This window comes from Megalobrama amblycephala, linkage group LG14, assembly GCF_018812025.1.
Source record: "Megalobrama amblycephala isolate DHTTF-2021 linkage group LG14, ASM1881202v1, whole genome shotgun sequence".
In the NCBI taxonomy this organism is placed as follows: Eukaryota; Metazoa; Chordata; class Actinopteri; order Cypriniformes; family Xenocyprididae; genus Megalobrama; species Megalobrama amblycephala.
In genome coordinates this window covers 36,079,120-36,101,248 of record NC_063057.1, presented here as the reverse complement: position 1 = coordinate 36,101,248, position 22,129 = coordinate 36,079,120, and the positions used below count along the sequence as shown (strand labels likewise).

The 22,129-nt window shown below is 37.2% G+C and overlaps 1 protein-coding gene across 1 annotated transcript; it reads right to left on the bottom strand.

Annotated features, from left to right (window-relative positions):
- Positions 1-290: 290 nt before the first annotated feature.
- On the bottom strand, positions 291-17,775 carry srsf6a (serine and arginine rich splicing factor 6a). The gene is given in 7 exon segments (XM_048155421.1): positions 291-1,167; positions 1,253-1,330; positions 2,090-2,292; positions 12,381-12,496; positions 15,029-15,255; positions 17,599-17,651; positions 17,653-17,775. Coding segments are annotated over 7 exon segments (1,179 nt in total). The 5' UTR covers positions 17,707-17,775; the 3' UTR covers positions 291-719.
- Positions 17,776-22,129: the final 4,354 nt, after the last annotated feature.

Genomic DNA, 22,129 nt, shown 5'->3' with positions numbered 1-22,129 from the left:
GTGGCATATGTACAACTATTGAGTGCACTTCATTCGAGTCGCGCTAGTATTCCACTATGCTGACGGAAGTGAGGATACACTGCTTCGAGTCCTAACGGAAGCTGTGTGACGTCATGTGAAAAGGGTCTATTGTAGTTGTGAACTTCCATTTTCACACAGAATTAGAACTATTATTTAACCTTTATTATCATGTTATCCTTGGTATGAATGAGCCTTAAGTGCTGCTTTTATCTGCCAATGAAAAAATATAGCCAGTTTTGGCAAAAAAGGAATTAAAAACAACAGAGAAATAGATTGTGAATTTTAATAAAACAAAATCAGACAGTTTTCAATTAACTAATTATTACATGAAGAAAAAGAAGCCTTGATTTTTCAGATAATAGTTAGCATTTTATAAGCCACAAGACGCAGTGGCCAGTCGTTTCACTGCCAAGAGGCCTTTTTCCAGCCACACAGCACAGAGGATCATAGTTTATAAAAAGATTGACATGCAGCACACTAAATTAAATCAATTCTTTTAATGTCATTGGTATGTATATAAAATATCGAAGCTATGATTCTCTCTATTGAAGATGGGTAAATTAAAACTAATGCAATGCCTTGGAATTGGATCCCATCATTACCATTAGAAAACTATCCTGGTCTGGACAACTGGACTCCTAAGGAGGTAGGAGGTGGGGTGGGGAAAAAAGTAAAGAAAAAAAAGATTGCACTTAATACTAGTCTTGGGACTTAGATCTGGAACGGGAGCGGGATTTTGAGCGTGAGCCAGACTTTGAGCGAGAACGTGAATGCCTGTCTGGGGACTTTTCAGCCTGAGGTGATGGAGAGCGAGAAGCAGACTTGGCATGCCCCCCATCGCCATTCTCCATAGGCGAAGCAGATCTGCTTCTGGATTTCTTGCTGACCGACTTCTCCTTGGAGCGGCCACGGTCTGACTTTACTTTAGAAGTGCTCTTAGACCGGGACTTGCGCTCGTCTGAGCGGGAGCGAGATTTGCGACTAGTTGATCGACTGCGAGATTTGTGTGTACGGGACCGAGAATGAGATTTACGGTTGTGCGAGTGAGACTTGCTCGATGGAGATTTGGAGCGAGACTTGTGTCCTGACTTGGAACGAGACCTGCGGCCTGACCTGGAACGGGAGCGGCGTCGGCGAGAGCGAGACCTACAAAAGACAATCGGAAGCTGAAAGAAAAAAGGTACAAACAGCCGTATTCACATTCAAATCGATCGTCATTATTTTTCTGTACCTTGAGCGAGATCTTGTGTTGCTCCTAGAATGACTGCTACGGCGACTCCTACTATGAGAACGACGCCGACTACGAGACCTGCGGGGGAGAGAAGTATAATTGTGTGTTAACATGCTGTACTTACTCCTATCCCAGCATTATATGCAGTATAACCAAGTGTAAATACTGTGGTTCTTTATCGAAACCGAACAGTTTGTCCAGTGAATATAAGGTGGGAGAGAAAACCTGTTTGAAAAAAAAGAATACTGTCAAGTGTATATATTAGATCTGTGTATTAAAGTAAGAGCAGCATAATATACAGTACCTGCTGCTGTCTAAGCTGAATGTAAATAAAAACAAACAACAAAAAAAAAGTCACACTGCACTTGACCATACATTTAGTAGCTTTAATAAGAATCAATTGTGCTGCTGTTAAATGCTCTGTCAGACTGTGTACAGCTTACTCAGGGGAGGAGCTAAGCTACTAGGGCCGATTCCATTGCCAGTTGTGGGCAGGGCCTGTTCTACTGTGACATAACAATGAATGCATTCCTGAATGGCTCAATAAGAGATACTTCCTGGTTTGAGGAAAGTAACAAATGAAGTGGATGGATTTTTACCATAATATGGTGGTTGTGTACACACTGGACACAATTAAGTTCAAAAACAATTAATTTATCATAATAGGTCCCCTTTAAAAGAATAACCAGCAATAAAATATTGCCCAAGCTAGAACCTTGTGGTACACCAGAGATGAAAAGTGCCCAGCAAGATGACGTCCCAATCCTAACAAAGTTTCTTTAATATTAAAATCAAAACAAGCCAATTGGTGATTAAATTTATAAAGTTAGCACTCACCGAGAGCGGCTCCCAGAGTAGGAGCGACGACGTCGCGGCTTGTCTTCAACCAGACGAATCTTCCTGCCATTGATATCTGTTCCATCCAGTTTTTCCAGAGCTCTCCTCATATCAGAGTAAGAACGGAACTCAATGACTCCCTCGTTGGCACGCTCCTTATGGGCATCTGCATAGGTTACCTCACCTGCCTGGCGCATGAAATCCTGCAAAGGAAACCCAACCTTTACCTCTCTGCACAACATAGCTTGTGATTGGAAAGTACATAGTTGAGTATAAAGAAAGTAGTGATGCACCGAAATTAGTTTGAACCGAGTTGTACATGTAAGGCAGGGATAGGCAACTTCGGTCCTGGAGGGCCACTGTGCTGCAGAGTTTAGCTCCAACCCTGATAAGAAAACTCACCTGCCTGTAGCTTTCTAATAATCCTAAAGACACTGATTAAGCTTGTTCATGTGTGTTTGATTAGGGTTGGAGCTAAACCCTGCAGGACAGTGGCCCACCAGGACTGAAGTTGCCCATCTCTGTTGTAAGGGATAATCCACGACTAGCTGTTCATTAAACAATTTTAATGCACGTCGTAGAGACCACCTGACGAGAAGCAGAGGTAGATTCAAGTTGTTTAATGCACAGTTAGCCATGGATTATCCTTCTTATACCATGGTCATTTACCAGCATTGACAACTGATGTTTGCAGCACAATATTTGATTGAAAGGATAAAAACTAATTTTCGCCAGTTACGGCTCTTTAGATCTAGCATTCTGCCCGCTTTGAAAGACAGATGGTGTGCTATGATTACATTTATTTGAATGAATGAATTAGAATTATCAAGAGAAAGAGAGAGATGCATGTCCATTACCTGCATCTGTGCAGTCTCTCTTTACTTAACAATGAAGTTGTGAGTTTAATTACTTCAAAAACAGCAATGTTACCCACTCATTGCTGAGGAATATAATGTAGCAATTCAGAAGAATTCAGCCATTTTATTAATAAAAACATTAAGTTTCTGTACTCCTGAATTTTTCTGTGTGCACAGTGTGGTCTCCGATCTGTGTGTGCACGAGTGGTATGTGTGTTTCAATTAGAGAAGCGCATTATTATAGAACAGCGATTAAATTGACTGGAACTACCTTTGTATTAAATGGTTTAATGCACATCTTCCAGCCAATCAGAATCCAGTATTCAGACAGACCATGGTATAAAAGCATTTAAATAGCATGATAGTAAATAGTATAGTAGTTATACTAACTTTTAAAATGATAAATTATCAACTCCAATTTTGTGTTGAAATATAAATAAACGGTGGCTTTAATAACTTGTTTCCATTAGGGATGGGCATTCTTCCAAAATATTGTATTCGAATATTTGGGCTCATAAAAAAAACGAATATTCGAATATTTATTTAAATTACCTTAAACAAGAAGGACTTTTTTTTTTTTTTAAATTCATCAAGAGTTTGTAACCATTTCTGAACAAGCTTACGATTAGGCAATATACACAAGCTTACGTTATATCTTAAGCTTTTTCTTTTAGTTTAAAGCATTAAACAATTTGTGCAAAAAAAAAAAAAAAAGTAAATTACAAAAGCATTTAAAAGGTGCTAAGGAGGATGTTTTGTTTTATACATTTTTGCAATATTACTTGAAACTGTCTTTACTAACTGATAAAAGACTATTTATTAGGTGCACTGAAAGGAATAATATTAATATACATCATCTGTGCACGAGGTAGGGCCTTAAAAACATCAGCCAATCGTTTACGCGATCATCGCGTAAATGATTGGCCCTCTGGCTTGTCAATCACTGCCGTGATGTTCCTTGTGAGAGACATGCGCGGATTGGCCCTCTGGCTTGTCAATCACTGCCATGACGTTCCTTGTGAGAGACGAGCGCGGCTGCGCGCTCCAGTAACTTTCCACACTCCACAGGCACCGCATGCAATGTTTTTGTCAGGAGACAGGAGTAATAACTGCAGATTATGAGTTACATGAGTTAATCCACTAACACGACACAGCGAATGCCGGTGGTAAACACTCGTGTTCCAATACTCCTGCACGAGTTTTGGGAGGCGTTCCCTCGAAATTCTTACGCATGCGCTCATTTCAAAAACTCAGTAACAGTCTTTGGTTTCTCAGTCGACGAAAAGATCCTCTTTAGCACCTTTAAGCTCAAGTAGCGCAAACTAGAAAAACGCTAATAAAGCAGACAGTGCCAGTTATCATACAAAACGTACATAATACACTCGAGACAGTAGCCTATATGGTTATCATTTTCATATCGTTTCACATGTTCATGTTGAGAAAACCAATAATATTATCCACATGCTCGGGTAAGAAAACAAGCCACGCTGACGGACGTTGCAGAAACAAGATAATGATAATACATTACGGTATGCTACGCTACGTTTCTAACAGTAGCACTGTGTGTTTTCTGTTCGTAAATGTCTCCCTCGACGAAATTTAAAAGGAAGCATATGTCTCAAAATCATTTTGCTATCAGATAAGTTATCTTCTCAGCTCACTTTGGGTATAGCTGCGCTTAGCCTACCTGTCGTGAATGCAGTGATGGACAGCTGTGTTTCCTCATTTCATGTGCTTTCTCATTATGGTGGTGATATTATGATAACTCTGTTTCATTAATTAATTTGATCAAAAGTAATTCCATTTCAGATCATTTTCATCCAAGTAATTCCAAACTTCGCAAGGCAGACGACAACATTATGTGACAATCAAATTCAATAAACTTGTTAAACACGCTCCACAGCGCCACCCGGTACATTTAGTTATAACTGTGAGTTTTAGTGCTTAGGATTTTATCATGGATTCACTGCATTTATGGCCAGCAAAGCAACATGGTAAAATTTGAACAGTATTTTTATTTTTCGAATATTAATTACAGGTCGAATATTCGAATATTCAACTATTTGTGCACACCCCTAGTTTCCATGAAAGATTTATTCAAGCAATAATGAAATTTATTAATTGATAATTGATATTAGATGATAATAAAGACATCACTAACAGGTTAAGTAAAAATGAATGTAACAGTGCATATATTTAGCAAAAAGCTCCTCCCTAGAAATATTGGTTTCTTGTTGACTAATAATCTAGAGACACTGAATGGCTTTGCTGAGGTAAATGTAACCATATGTGAGATTTTTACACAAGATATTTTGACATCCTTCCATTGTTGAAATGCTGATTGAGCGATTACATGAAACATGACAAGTTTCATTAAGTTGTAGAGAAAGAGATGACTGGTTCATGTGAGCTCTGTGCTGCCACTTGAACTGAGGTGGCTACAATCATACAGTTGTGATCAGAATTATTGGCACCCTTGGTAAATATGATCAAAGATGGCTGTAAAAATAAATCTGCATTGTTTATCCTTTTGATCTTTAATTCATAAACTTAGCAAAAAATCTAACCTTTCATTGAAGAAAAAGAATTGAAAGTAGGGGGAAAGTCACATTATAAAATAAATGTTTATATCCAAAACACGTTGACCACAATTATTGGCACCCTTTTATTCAATAGTTTTTGCAACCTCCTTTTGCCAAGAAAACAGTTCCGAGTCGTCTTCTATAATGCCTGATGAGTTTGGAGAACACCTGACAAGAGATCAGAGACCATTACTTCATGCAGAATCTCTCCAGGGGTCTCATTTATAAAGTGTGCAATCAATCACTTTTGTCTCCAGAATGTGCGTACGCACAGCTCAAAGTTTGCTTAAAGGTGCGCACATTCTCCCGTCAAGTTTGTTTTTATAGATCACAACCTTTGCGTGGGAACTGGCGTACGCACGTTTCCAGCCCCGTTTTGTGCGTACGCCAGTTCCCACGCAAAGGTTGTGATCTATAAAAACAAACTTGACGGGAGAATGTGCGCATCTTTAAGCAAACTTTGAGCTGTGCGTATGCACATTCTGGAGACAAAAGTGATTGAGATAGTAGATGTGCTACTTTCGATCACTTTTCCAGTGACCCGCTGTTTTAATGACAGCGAGGAGCGCTGGAAGCACAATAATTCCTCTTTAAACTAAACTGCAGATGTTATGACAAAATATTTTTTTGAGAATGACGATCAGTGATGCACACTTAACTTCGATATTATGGAAGACACTGCTGGATTCGGTGGTCGAACGGTCCGTTGTCAAGTTTGAATAGGTCCAATAATATCTGTACAACCACATCTGCAGGAGGTGTTGATGTCGTGTGAAGGATCTTCAAACAATTACCATTTGAAGGATATCATTTGAGGAAAACGGTAAGATTTGCATGTTTTCTTTTTAAAATACTTTGTCAGTGACGCGCCGTTTCGGACAATTGTATTTACACTGCAATAAATTAGGCCGATCCGTTTCCACTAAAAATAGCCTATAAACTTCCTAAAAGATATGTTCACCTTATCAGCAAAACTGCATAAATTTAATTTGAATTGTTTAAAACCATTCAAATACTATCTGGCCAGTGAAAATGAATGAATCAACTCTATTCTAAAACCTTTATCTGAAGTATTTTATACAAATTTTGTTTTTATGGATATTTTGATATATTTATTCTAAAACATAAAGAGGATATTAGATTATCTTTATCAACATAATGTGTGGCACAAATTGCATTTATAGTCCATATCTAATATTTTCTTGTACCTTTAACAGTGTTAACCGTGGATGTCACGTGGATGGGAACATGTATGGAAATGATATGCAGATGAGATTATGCATAGTAAAACTAGGCGTCGTAAGCTCCATATATGGTGATTTCGGGGAGGAGACAGGGTGGAGATGCACGTATGCACAATCTTCCGCTGACTGGGATTTATAAAGGGATTTGTGCGCAGGTTCTGGCGTACACATGGTTTTATAAATCTGATTTTTTTTGTGCGTACGCAGAATCTAGCTTTTGCGCGTACGTACACTAAAATAGTAGGGATCCTACGCACAGTTTTATAAATGAGGCCCCAGAACCTTCAGATTCCCAGCTCCATGTTGGTGCTTCTTCTCTTCAGTTCACTCCACTCATTTTCTTTAGGGTTCAGGTCAGGGAACTGGGAAGACCACGGCAGAAGCTTCATTTTGTGCTCAGTGACACATTGTTGTGTTGGTTTTGATGTTTGTTTAGGATCACTGTCCTGATGGAAGATCCAACCATGGCTCATTATAGGATTTCTAGCAGAAGCGGTCAGGTTTTGATTTTTTATCTGTTGATATTTGGTAGAATCCATGATACCATATATTTGAACAAGATGTCCAGGACTTCCAGCAGAAAAATAGGCCCACAACATTAAAGATCCAGCAGTATATTTAACCGTGGGCATGGGGTACTTTTTATCCATGTGTGCACCAAACCCATCTGGTGGGCTTGCTGCCAAAAAGCTCTTTTTTAAGTTTCATCTGACCATAGAAGCCGGTCCCGTTTGAAGTTCGAGTCTTGTCTGACAACTGAATATACTGGAGATTGTTTCTGGATGAGAGCAGAGGATTTTTCTTGAAAACCTCCCGAACAACTTGTGGGGATGTAGATGCTGTTTGATATTTTTTTTTTATGCTTTCTGAGACTCAAGGCTCAACTAATCTCTGCAATTCTCCAACTGTGATCCTTGGAGAGTCTTTGGCCACTCAAACTCTCCTCCTCACCACTCAGGACGATTTAGACACACGTCCTCTTCCAGGCAGATTTGTAACATCTTTAGTTGATTGGAACTTCTTAATTATAGCCCTGATAGTGGAAATGGGGATTTTCAATGCTTTAGCTATTTTCTTACAGCTACTTTCTATTTTGTGAAGCTCAACAATCTTTTGCTGCACATCAGAACTATATTCTTTGGTTTTTCCATTGTGAAGAATGATTAAGGGAATTTGGCCTTTGTGTTTCCTCATGTTTATACTCCTGTGGAACAGGAAGTCATGGCTGGACAATTTCATGTTTATGATCACCCTGGTGTGCTAAAAAAAAAAAAAAAAAAAAAAAAAAAAGTAAATATGGATGGGAATATACTTCAGAGATATTTTACTAATAAGAATTTCTAGGGGTGCCAATAATTGTGGCCAACATGTATTGGAGAAAAACATTTATTTCATAATGTGATTTTCCCCCCCACTTTCAATTCTTTTCCTTCAATGAAAGATTTGATTTTTGCTAATATTATGAATTAAAGATCAAAAGGATAAACAATGCAGATTTATTTTTATAGTCATCTTTGATCATATTTACCAAGGGTGCCAATAATTCTGATCACCACTGTAGATATGGCTACAACGATCTGTCAATTTATTGTTTGAATTTTGTGATAAAATTTGAAAGCTGAGACAAAGCACAAAGCTTATTGTGATTATTGGGTGGTAGGCTTGCACAGGGTTCCAGACAAAAAAAAAATAATTCACCAAGGAGCCATTGGCTCCTGTACGGGAAAAAACAGGCGCCAAATAAATTTAAGAGCCACACAACAATGAACTTAATGAGTCATTGTGTTGTGTTTATATATCTCCCCCTTTACAGTTTCAGCATTTACATCTTGTGACTTTTCTGGGAAATTATTGTTACTATTTTCACTTAAAGGTGCTCTAAGTGATCCTGGGCGGATGTAACTTCCTGTTGATGTTAGAAGTGTTGTCAAACAAAACAGAGGCTAGCTAGACCCTCCCTCCTCCTCCTTCCTGAAACAGTCATGAACGCGCATTTAAAATCATTCTTGTCGGTTATTGGCTGGAGCATGTTTATTATGTTTTGTGGTCCAGGCTGCACCAGTTTGTTTTTATTGCCGTTTTCAGAGCAAATTTGGTTTGTGTAACCAAACAACAAACAGGGGAAATTGATATACATTCTACTCGACTTTGATTAATGAACAGGCCGAAACACAGCAGGACTCTTATTTTGAAATGCATGTGGTTTACTTTTGCTGCTCATTCAAGTTCAGATTTGTTCAGAAAAACGTTGTTACAACCGTTTACAACACATAATATAAATAATATAAAGTAAACTTTGTGATAATTGATCAGCATTAGTTTGTAAGCAATCGACTGACAAATGTGCGCTAATCATTGATTGTGAGCTGCTGTGAAGCACTTTTGCAAGAGCCTGAAGAACGCGCAACGGCGACATCTTTTGACTTTAAAACATGCAGCACTCACGTTTTTTTTTTAAAATGAAATAATCACATTAGGGAGTATCACGATTTGTTTTTGCATTCACAAAATAAAAGACGCCTTAAAATGATCATTTATACTCTTGTTATACCATTTAAGGCACTGAAGACTTTTAATGACCTTAAATTTATGAGCGGAGTGGAATAATGAAAGTGATTAGCATGATTGATATTCAAACGGTAAGCACGCGCTGCATTGTGTGTGTATCTGCAGTCTGTAGAGCCGGTTTCCCCTTTTGAATGACGAATATAGACGAATTTATATGAAGAAATAGAAATACAGTTGTCTTCTTTATGATGGAGCAGAATGGTGTGTTCAAATGCAGCTGTTTTGCACCAACGCAGACGACAAATCACTCGCAAATTAACCCTCTGGAGTCTGAGGCTGATTTGGGGCTTGGAGAAGTTTTGACATGCCCTGACATTTGTGCTTTTTTCAGTTGTTAATAAACACAGAAGTGACAAAAGTGTCATTACACTGTATTCAGCACAAACTAGGCTACAATAATATGTGAGGAACATGTATGTACATGTTTGTATTTTTGAAGGAATAATGTTTATACGTGGTTATTGAAAAAACAAAAAAACTTAAGTCACTGAAATAAGGCCAAAAAAAGTATATTAAATCTGTGTTCACAAGACTTTTGGGTATTGGAGGTTGTAGACTAGAGTTTTTGCTTCAGAATTATGTAAAAATTATGCTGCCTACTCCTTCATATAAAACAATATATTGATTTAGTTTTTGTAAGACACTTTTTCTTGTCAAGAAACACAGTATGTGTGGAGGCGTGAATCTGCATGAATAATGGGCCATTTACACCTGAGAAGACAAAAGAATCACATAATAGTGACCTGAAATGACTTGCATATTAATGAGGCCTTTCAGTCAGGTAGGCTGTGAAAAAAACCCTCTGTAATAATGTCTCAGCTCATCATAAACAGCAATACTGTGAAATATTATTACAATTTAAAATAATGGTATTCTATTATATTCTTTAAAATATAATGCATTTCTGTGATGCAAAGTGTCTGAACAATTATGTTACCTCTATGGCATTTCATATAGGCTTTTAGCTTAAAAGCATGCACATTTGGAGAAATATTGATGGATTCTTATATATTTATGTCAATTTTCTATACTGAGAAGTAATATTTATTGTCATCACTATGAGTGCTGGATACTGTTTTTTCAATTCATACTTGCAGCCGGAGGGCGCTCTCTGTACACCTTTAGTCCACAAATTATTCTAAAGAAGAAGAGGACATTTCAGGAATGGTGTTTTTAATTCATACTTGCAGCCGGAGGGTGCTCTCTGTACACCTTTAGTCCACAAATTCATATAAAGAAGAAAAGGAACTAGGAACTAACTGCATGTCTTCTAGAGATCGCTAACCATTGCTTTAACATCCAAATAAACACTTTTCAAGACAATAAATACACGATTGAGACGATGAATGCATGTATTGCCTCTGAATTTGCGTCTGAATAGCGCTGGCTCCGTGGGCGTGGCCGCATTAGCGGATAATGAGCTGAATCACAGACTTCTGACATGGCTCTCTTTTCATACAGATTACATAAACACAGAATGTTTGTTTTCGATTTGACTTGCACGATTTAAAACCTGACATTTCAACGTTTCTTTAGACGTAAGTGTCATTTTTTTTGTCATTAGTATTCATAAGTTACAGTTCATTTTCTGAGAACTATCAGATTGGACTTCGTTCAGAGGGAGAGGAGAGATCACGCATCATGTTAGTTTTCTTTATTTTACAAAAAGCACAACATTGTGTTTTTACTCTGAGTGTACACAAATAAAAGAAGACATTCTATAGTTTCAATTGATATATTACTTATGTCTCTATGACAAGAAATGACGGAGTATTTTAAGTCTGTTTTGCTGCAATGTGAAAAAAATCCTGCAAAACGCACCGGCGCGTTTTCAGACCTCAGGGAGTTAATATTTTTAGTCGCAAATGTGACGTTTTAGGCACAGTCTGGAGCCCTGTAACATTTGGTGAAGTTTCGTTGACACCAGAAAACAAGCACAGACTAAAAGATCAATCTTGGGATTTAAGAATCTATATTGGTTCATTAAAATGAAGATTCATTTAAAATGAAAATCAAGTAATCTATATTGTCAACTGGGGTGACTCGATATACTGGGTATTGACGATAATCATGATATTTAAAAAGTGATTCATTGGGTTAATTAGGGGTATCGCAATATAACCGTAATATTTAAAATTATTAGTACAAATATGATAATGACGTAAATAATCCAACGCCAGTATCTGGTTGACATCCCAACGTACAGTAGGTGGCGGTATTGCACATTAAAGGGGTCATGAATCAGTGTGCAGAAATTAAGCTGCAATGACAAGATCACTGCTTTCATGCACTCAACAACATGTCTGTGATTTTCTACAATGTTCATCACTGCAACCTTTCATGCCACAATCTAAATATATTGCCATAGATTTAGGTGTAATGCTATAATCAACACTTTTCACAATTAGATAAACTTGACAGCTATAACAATAAAAAAAGTTTTTGAGAGTGTAATACTTAGCTATTTCCATATGCAAAGTTGTTAGCCAATCCCTGCAGTGGGTGTTTACACTGAAGTTGCACAGCAGACACACCCTTTAAACATTCAGAGCATTCAAATAAGAGGGCTAAAATCAGGGTAGGAAAAATGCCTTTTATTTCTAAATTATGACCATTTTTGAAGTAAAAAGCACACTAACATAAGTGCACCCCAGGAAACATATATATATATATATATATATATATATATATATATATATATATATATATATATATATATATATATATATATATATATATATATATATATATATATATATATATATATAAAAAAAAAAAAAAAAAAAAATGCAGTTCATGACCCCTTTAACGCTGGTTGCCACCTGTCAAAGCACAGACAGAGCACAGCTGCTACTGTCTCGTAAAAGCATGTCGTCAGATATGACAGACGAGACGTTCTACTACCCACACTCCAGTTTGCTCAACAGTGTGGAAGTTTTTTGAATTCTGAGAAAATTATTTAAGCGTTAATGTGTATAGAATCAAAAACATTCAAACTGGAATTCAGTCTGTGTTAATGTGAGTATATTACCACATTTACCTTGAGGTCTTGCCAACTGCAGCGACTAGACAGATTTTCCACAATGAGCCGGTACTCAGTGCGAACAGGAGGACCATACTTGTCCCTACCGGTACGACTTCTGCTGCTGTAACCACCTTCAGAAGAAAAGGGAAGGGAACATAAAGAGATCCTTTTATGACAGAGAAATCAGGGAAAGACGGACGCCACTGAATTAACATTAGAACCTAAGAGAGGATACAAGTCATATTTGCCCTCTGTTGCTTATTGCCAACCTGTTCAGACTCAAGAGCAGTTTGTTGCCTCCCAGAAAAGGCATTACTATTTGGATAAAAGAGAAACTGAAAAGACACACATAAGGCTGACAAGATAATCATTCCCGGGTCTTTCAAGGCAAAAAGTGATATTTTGTTAGGCAGTATGATACATTTATGTTTAATATTTAGGCTCACTAATCCTCGCATGAACATCTTGATTTGCCCGTACAGAAATGCTAGTGTAACCCAATGTCTCCATTTCAATTACATTTTGGCTAGAGGCTTCCATATGGACAACATAGCAATAACTAGTGGCATTCCTCACCATCACCCCTGGTCTATTGGCAAAAGGCTGCTGTCATCTTGGCTTCCGGTTAGGTCAGCCAAAGCATCAAGGGGCAAAGGTCACACACACATTGTAAGGTGAAGAGGCCAAGGCCAAACCGGTCAGGTAGTCATCTTAGCCACAACGACACTTGGACTCAGCCTCAGCCCCCACTGGACTCTTTCAAATTGAAACATCAAGGACTTTGTTATTGTGAAAATCAAATTGGAAATAAAATTAAACTTATACATGGACGTTGATGGTTACTTTCCACTGGGCTAGAATACAAGCTTAATTGCAAGAATAAAAGAAATGGTATATGGGGAAAAAAAAAAAAAAAAAAAAAAAAAAACACCATTGTATAAAATGGTGCTTCTTGAGCCTGTCCTGGGACCCCCCACCACTGCACATTTTGGACGTCTCCCTCATCTAACACACCTGACTCCACTCAACAACTCATTAGTAGAGACTGCAAGACTTGAATTGGGTTTGACTGATGAGGGAGGCATGCAAAAATGTGCAGTGGTGGGGGGTCCCAAGACAGGTTTGAAGAAGCACTAGTATAAAACACTTTTGAAAAACTTTTCAAAAGAACTGCATGTAAAACATATAAAGCTGTTTTGAAAAGAGCAACGTTTCATATAACTAGTATCTGAACTCAAAATAATTAAATCAAATTACAATCTTTGCGAAAGAATGGCAATGACTTTCCCTAATGTGAAAGGACTAATGGCTTAATGTTCACAAATAACATTTCATTAGCATTACATCAACATAATAATGAGAACAAATAAATCCAGAAAGCTGTGTGAAGCTGGTTCACACAGGCTGCTTTACTAAAAATTAGGGCTGGGCGGTATATCGAGCTTGTACAATATATATTGTTATATTTTATATATCGGCAAAACGGTTTATAACGATATAGAGTAATTTGAAATTATGAGCACATCTGAAAAGTAGCGGAGGATACAGAGTGAGCTGCTGCAGGGAAACTGCATAATCCAATTTGTCCTAAACATGAGACATGCTTTATATAAAGGGTTTCAAAATAACTCGTAAGATATATTTAACATGTATAGTTTAATGCGACTTGACCCATCAGATGTGCTGACAGAAGATACTTGCACTGAGGCCCCCCTAGTTGAAAACCCCTGGCCTTGATGGTTGCATTCCAACACTATGGACACAGTGAAGCTCGAGTTGCCATTGGCTAGTAAATTTTTAATTTTACTCGCCAGACTATTTAAAATATAATTTTCTAACACTATTAAAGTAACAGTCTGTAATAAAATAAGAACAAATAATAAAACTACAAACAATGGCACAAAAAAACAACAGAATAAACAATAGATGAATTAAATAAACTGTGCTTTTCAGGTTTTTCAGGTAGATCTAACAGTAGTTAGATACATATTAGGTAGATTATGTAAGATACAGAAACTGAATAATCAAATATAAAATAATGTATAGTCTTGACTGAATAAATTAGATATAAAGTAATTCTTATTAAAGTTACAAAAGTTCAGTCAGGAGCAGTGCATGACTTTTTTTTTTATTAACATTTTGTTTGATTAACAGACAGCAGCGAGAATATTAGCCTGCTGTAACTTTAAGACAATGCACGGATACTGATACACGTGCATTTTCTTTTTTAACTGTTGTTTATGTTCATTTAAGATAACCAACTACGCTCACTAGGATACCCACCAAGATGTGAACATTTTTTAGTCGCCTAACATGAAATTTGCTCGCCCAGCCCTACTAAAAATGTACAGGAGGGGAAACAAAACATCTTAACTCAATAATCGCATTTTCAGAAGCACAAACTGATATTGACAGCATGTTGTTTGATATAAATACTAATACAGAAATTAATAATTACTTGTTCATTTAACCGCAAGAACCGCAAAAACAACAACAACAACAGCAAAAACTTGCATGCAGCATAAAGGTGGCAAGTTTTCTGTTAAATTCTTGCTTATACTTAATGTCCTCGCTTGCACTTAATAATCCTCTTAGAAGCATCTGGTTTCCAGAAATTTAAAAACCCAAGTACTTAATTACATAAGTGATGTTATAGTACTTACTGCGTCCTCCACCTCCTCCTCCTCCTCCTCCTCCTCCTCCTCCTCCACCACCACCACCACCGCCGCCGCCACCACCACCATAATAACCCCCTCCATAGCTGTCGCGGTCTCGGCGAGGACCTCTGGCGTGCTCCACCATGACCCGCTCTCCACACAGCTCTTTGCCGTTCAGCTCATAGACGGCATCATCTGCATCACGGGTGTCTTCAAACTCAACAAAGCCATACCTATGAAGACAACTCTGATTAGGCCCAGGGTTTAAAAGCAATGTATGGACTACAGTTTGATTTGACTGATTTTCATGGAGGTAGTGGTTAAATCTATGACTTGATTAATGGGGGCTTGGGCCAAAAATGCACCTGCACATTTAACTAAATCTAGTAAAGCTCATGTTGCATCATACTTTTTACACATTTTACAGCATTGCACACTAGAGTTGTCAAAAGTACCGACTTCAGTACCTAGTCAGTCCTGAAATTTTAAAAATGTGACGCTTTGAGTGCTGTTGAGCAGATTCGTAAACACCTCTGACTGGCCATTGTGTTCATGGCTCATTAGATATGACTGTGATTGGCTTCAATGATCAACGCTGTAAAAACATTGTAAATAATCATCAATGAAGCTCTTCACCAATCGCTTGCATAGATACACATGGGAGCGTTTCAAAGCAGGCGTCTGTCGTGGACCAGTCCACCAATTTTGCTCTTGAGAGCATCGAAACTAATATAAATAGTTTTTCCTATTTACGACGTATTTTTGAAGCGTTAAGCACTGTAGCCAATCACAAACATGTCTGATGATTTTTTTGAACACAATGGCCAATCAGACATGTTTAATGTAGAATCCCCTCACAACTCAAAACGTCTGAGTTTTTGCCCAGTACTGAGCTCTGCACACTCAAATCCTTTTCGTTATAATTTAACTTGTAACAAAAAGTGTAGACAGCATGTACGTCAAATAAGATATTAATTGTACAGTCAGCTTAATCGATTAGCATAACTTTGTGAGATTGTGATGAATTAAGATGAGTGACAGCTTAGTGATTATATAAAAAAAAAGGAAAAAACACATGAGAATGCTTTTATGCATTTTATTCCAGATGATAATCCATTCAGAATTTGAAGAAAACGTGTTTACTGCAATAGGCAAGGCAATTGTTAGGCTATTTATTATTCAAACTGGCTGGCATGCCAAATCACCCATACGCTTGCCTGTTCAAATAGTGGTTTGTCAACATAGCTACTTTAATAAGAACGAAATCTTATGCTGGGATGTTTAGGTTATTGATAGGCAACGCGCCCAACTATTTAATGACATTCTATTTAAAAGTTTTAAGGAGTAATCACATCTAGCCAAACCCTAGAGTTGGTTCACTCTCCGCCAATGAGCAGTGTGAAATATGAAGCAAGATAACCCAGGATAGGTAATCCAGGGTTTAGAATGACTCAGGATTAACCATTTCAAGTGTGAAAAGCCCTTCTGAATGTTGTTGAACCCAATGGAAAATAATCACCATCTTGATCACAGCTACTACAAACAACCTCACTACATTAATACTGACATACAAATTCAGTGCAAGAAACTACCTTATTGAATCTACCTTACCAATCAAATGTGTTTGACAATAATTACAACCAGACCAGCTCTGAAGCTAACTACTTAAAAAGGTTCGTCAAGAAAGATTGGCGTTGGCTTGAGAAAACCTGGCTAGAAAGTTTTAAGTAATTTAAAAACATTGAAATTAAGGTTTCCAGTTTAAAGTAGTTTTATAAGCTATAAGTTTAGGTAGGTTAAGGCCATGCAGTCTATCAGACAGACTGACTTTGCAGTTTCTAGGGCTTTCTGGGTGGTTAATAGGATGTTATCAATTAGCTAGCATGTCCAAAGCTAGTTGGTAGGCATTGCTAAAAGATGGGCAGCCAGACAAGCGCTATAAGATTGACAGACTCGGAAATTTTACCCAGAAGATTCAGAAGTCAAAGAACATGGCTTGAGAAAGCCATTATCAGTCGCAATTTTATAGCGCTTATCTGGCTGTAAAGAGCGTGTATGTGTCTGTGAGTAAGAGAGAGCATTTTACACGCAATAAAATAAAAACGTGAATGAAATGTGAATTAAAAACGCATATGTTGCTTTGTCGTACTTGCAGGCCGTCGCGCTCCTCCTATTTCAATGATTGTGTCGCGCTCATTTCAGTTCTACCAACTGCATCTATTTCTAGGCCGAGAAAATGGAGGCGCTTGCACAGTGTAAACGTGGCGAGACTATCAGCCGAACACTTCTGCAACAATTGACCTGCTTAAACTCTGGACAAAACATTTCCCGCCAAACATCGTTCAATATTATCGCATAATCGACGACTGCAAATAAACTCGTTTTCGTTTCATAAAGTGGCCATTCAGTTTAACTCTCCTGCTCTATGTAACAACTCGACGTTTAGACCTTAAACTTAATACTAAACTGATAGTTGCAGCTGAAAACTAACCAGACGTTTGGCATTATGGATTTATTTAATATCACTGCATGCTGATTCTACCTTCCTCGTGTCGCGTACAGATGAATTAACTCACCCGTTTTTCAGATCCACCTCCAGCAGCTTTCCATAGCCACTGAAAAACCTCTGGAATATCTTTCTCGCGGACATGATAACTCAGTCTGCCGATATAAACCCGGGGCATGTCGATTTCGTTTGTGCTCAACAGCCGTAACGCCAATAATCTCCAACAAATGAAAACAGCCACAACAGGCTTTTTGTTCTGATGTCAACCGGAAGCTCTTCGACATGGAGAACACCTTCTAAAATAAGAGTGTTTTCAGTTTAAAAGTTTTATGTCAAAAAAAGGCTCCTTTTTCCTCGCACGAAGCTAAATTAAAAGTTATTATATGGTATCTGGTGATGAATCGGTAATATTGATTTTATTCACATTTAAAAACCGTATTCTGTACCTAGTGCAGGACAGACAGATAGATGCAGTACAACTGAACAACTGAAACAAAAACATTTTCTTTTGATAATAACCCTAAAAAAAAAAAAAAAAAAAGAATATTGAACTAAAAAACAACAACAACAAAACAATCTCTACACATAATTAACATCCATAAACAGAACTCTTTTGTCAAGTTGGGTTTTTAAGGTATGACTCCATTAACCCATTGGTACTGTTTCTCAAAAAGCCCACCAAGGTAACTTTAGCCTATGACCACACACACACACACACACACACACACAGCAGATATAATAAGTATTGAATATGTTAACTTTTTTTATTATACAAAGTTCCGATGCAAGTTCTGAAGCAATTCACATAAAATTTTGAACTCCCTAAGAAAAAGCAGTACACTAAGCAAGGCAAGTCAAGAAAGCAACAGATTTCAGTAGTTCTACCTCCTACCTGTGCATATTAGAAACATTTGGGTTAGTGCATGTTATTAGGTTAGAACAAGGCTTACCCACCTCTGAATGCAAGTATTAGACATCTTATGATTGTAGAGCTCTCCCAAGAATTTCACAACAAGATTTTTGCCATACAGTACTGGTTACAAAAGGATTTTCAAACTCCTAAATGTTCCTGTGCACCATTGGTGCCATTTTCCACAACTGAAAGGAACATCATTCCACCATCAACTGGCCATGCAAATTAACTCCTCGCAAGTTTTCTGATCAGGGAGTCAGAAGGTTAGTCTGAAAAGTAGCCCAAGAACCAAGGACCACTCGGAAAGAGGTCCAGAAAGACTTGGAGGCAGCAGGTACAGTTGTCCCAGAGAAAACAATAGGAAATGCTCTCCACCACCACAGCCTCTATCCATGCTCACCACAGAAAGCTCCATTATTGAAGAAAAGGCATGTTGAAGCTCATTTGAAGTTTTCTACACAACATTTGGAAAGGTCTAAACTACTGGGTGAATTTAGTGTGGTCCAATGAGACAAAAATCTAACTTTTGGCAACAATACCACATGCCATGTTTGGAGGAGAAATGGTTTTGCATATGACCCTAAAATACCACACCAACATTGATGTTTCTGAGGTGGAATATCATGGTATGGGACGGTTTCTCTTCTCATGGTACTGGCAGAATCAATATTATTGAAGGGAAGATGAATGGGGCCATGTACTGGGAATTCTTGAGATGAATTTGTTGCCATCCACCAGAATGATGAAGATGAGACTTTGGTGGACCTTCCACCAAGACAACAGCCTAAAACACACTGCAACGGAGAGTTTGAATTGGTTCCAGAAGAAGAAAATAAAGTTGTTAGAATGTCCCAGGAAAATCACCAGACTTAACCCAACAGAGCATTTGTGGAAGGAACTGAAGATCAAAATTCACAAGAGAGACCAGAATATTCAAGATTTAAAGTTTGGTTATACAGGATGCACTTTGAAGCTGTCATTGCAAAAAAGACACACACACACACACACACACACACACACACACACACACACACACACACACACACACACACACACACACACACACACACACACACATATATATATATATATATATATATATATATATATATATATATAAAGTGAATTCATTGTGCACATTCTTTTATTTCATGAACTTTATCCACTCACATTATTTTAATTTTGGGGACTGATTATACAGAGAGGGAAAATAAGGACTTAATAAATCTCACAAGCTTGCTGCAACCCAGATAACAAATTTTTGTTCTAAGAACTTTTTCCAACCATTAAGTTTTGGATATGGAAACATTTACCCTTGCACACCTGCAGCTAATGGATATGTGCGTAGGAGAAAAGACCAAAGAAGTTGTTGATACTTTTGTAAGCATTGATAGTATGTGGGACTTTCTTTTGTTTTTGGATTATGGAAAAATGTCCAGTTTTCTTAATGTTAGATGAATGTTTTTTAAAAGGTTATTATGATGTTCCTGAAACATTCTTTCAACTTAATTTTTATTAACAACTCAACATTCTAGGAATCATTCTAGGATTTGTAGCACATTCTAGGATTTGTAGCATTCCAAGAAAATAAAAATGTCCAGTTTCCTTAATGTTAATAGAACATAATTTACAGGTTAGTATGATGCTCCAGAAACATTCAAACACCTGCTGTTAACAAGCAGAATCACTGAAGGAAAGAGAAACAACAAGAACAGAAACTACAACTAACTTCCAGCCTTGAAATGAAATCAACTGAGGATAAAAGAAGATATTAAATCGCTCAAGATCTCAGCAGAGGATGATTAAACAACTAACAGCATTACATCTTCACTTATTAGTCCAGTTTGTCTTTATTTCTTTCAAACATGTACAAAAGTTCTTGAGATTAACTGTTAATTGTTGATGTTTGGTTGAAAATGTTTCTTTGAGGTCACGTCATAGTGATCAGTGTTTGCTTTAGTTAGGCTCTTGAACCTTGACTTTGTTCGTTTATTTCTCTTTCAGCAATTGCAGGTGTTTTCAGAAAATAATTCTGCATTGATAAAGAAAGAGATGATGAAAAGCTCAACAGGTCTGTTTAATAGCAGTCAAATCACTGCATTAAAGTGGTTTAAACTACTTTTTCTGTACTTTCATGACTGACTTAAAAAATCTGGAGTTGAAGTTTTAATGAAAAAGTAGTAAACAAATTCAGCAGTTGACAATCGTTTCTGTAATAGTTGGGACACACTTCATCAACATCAACACTCCTTATCAACATCAACACTCATCATACAAACCTCAACAATGGTTACAATTAAAAAAAATAAATAAATAAAGTGAACTAATCCTTTAATTAATCCCCTGGAGCCGTACGGATTACTTGATTATGATGGATGGATGTGCTTTTTTAGGCTTCAAAATCTTGGGTACCATTCACTTCCATTATAATGCTTAGAAGAGACAGGATATTTTTTGATATAACTCTGATTGTGTTTGGCTGAGGGTGAGTAAATTACAGGATTATTTTTTATTTTGTGTCAACTAACCCTTTAATGAATGGCTCACTGAATCATGACTCACCCAATTCTTTCAAAAATGGTGTAAGTTCTTGCTGTTACTACATCAATTATAAGGTAAATGTTAGTTTGTAACAGTATGTTTGGATTACAGGTAAGAAACTTAACTAGTGAAATCATCTTTAGCCCATTACATTAATGCTACACAATAATACAAGTAGTAATATTAGAAGTTGTTGAAATTATTCAAGTTAGCATGAGGACTTGAGAACAGTTGTCTGTGTTGTAAAGTATGTAAACTTTCATCCTTTTTGTAGTAGTATTCCTTATGTAGAAACATTTCAGCTGAAAAGGCAAGTCATTTCAGAGGTGGGGCAAGTTATATTGTGATGAAAGATTACTAAGTCAAACATGCTTTGGGATAATGTGCATTGATATTTTTCAAACTTTAAACAAAATATTTTTAATCAACACACACACACGTTTGTTTTTGTGAATTGTGGGGACATTCCATAATGGTTTTTATACTGTATACAAACCGTATTTTCTATCGCCCTACACCATCACAGAAAACTGTGCACATTTTTACTTTCTCAAAAAAACTCATTCTGTATGATTTATAAGCCTTTTGAAAAATGGGGACATGGGGTAATGTCCTTATAAGTCACACTCTCCTTGTAATACCTATGTAATGTCATTATACAAATTTGTGTCCTAATATGTCACAAAAATGCGCGCAAACACACACACACACCAGTTTGTTTTAAGCACAATAAATGAAAAGGACATTCCTGTGAAAAATAACTTTATTCAAAACTAGCACTAAGCTAAACATCTTAAATTGCTCTGCAGCCTGAGATTGCATGCTTGTGTAGAAAACAAAATGAATCTTAGCAATTCACACTCCAAAGATATTATCTAAGCGACCACGCTTGATCATGCATTATCTACTCTCAAATATATGATCTAACTAGAGGCCATCTATAAGGTTTAACTGCATAATAGGGAAGGTTATTCGCAAAGAATATAATCTGCATGGATGTCACAAAAAATTGTCCAGAAGGGAATAACTCTTTTAAGCACTTCAAATATCCTGGATATTAATGTGTAACAATCTTAATCCCAAACATACTGTACCTCAATTAAACCATGCACTACTTTAGAAGAAAAGACTGCTGCCTGAAATCTGA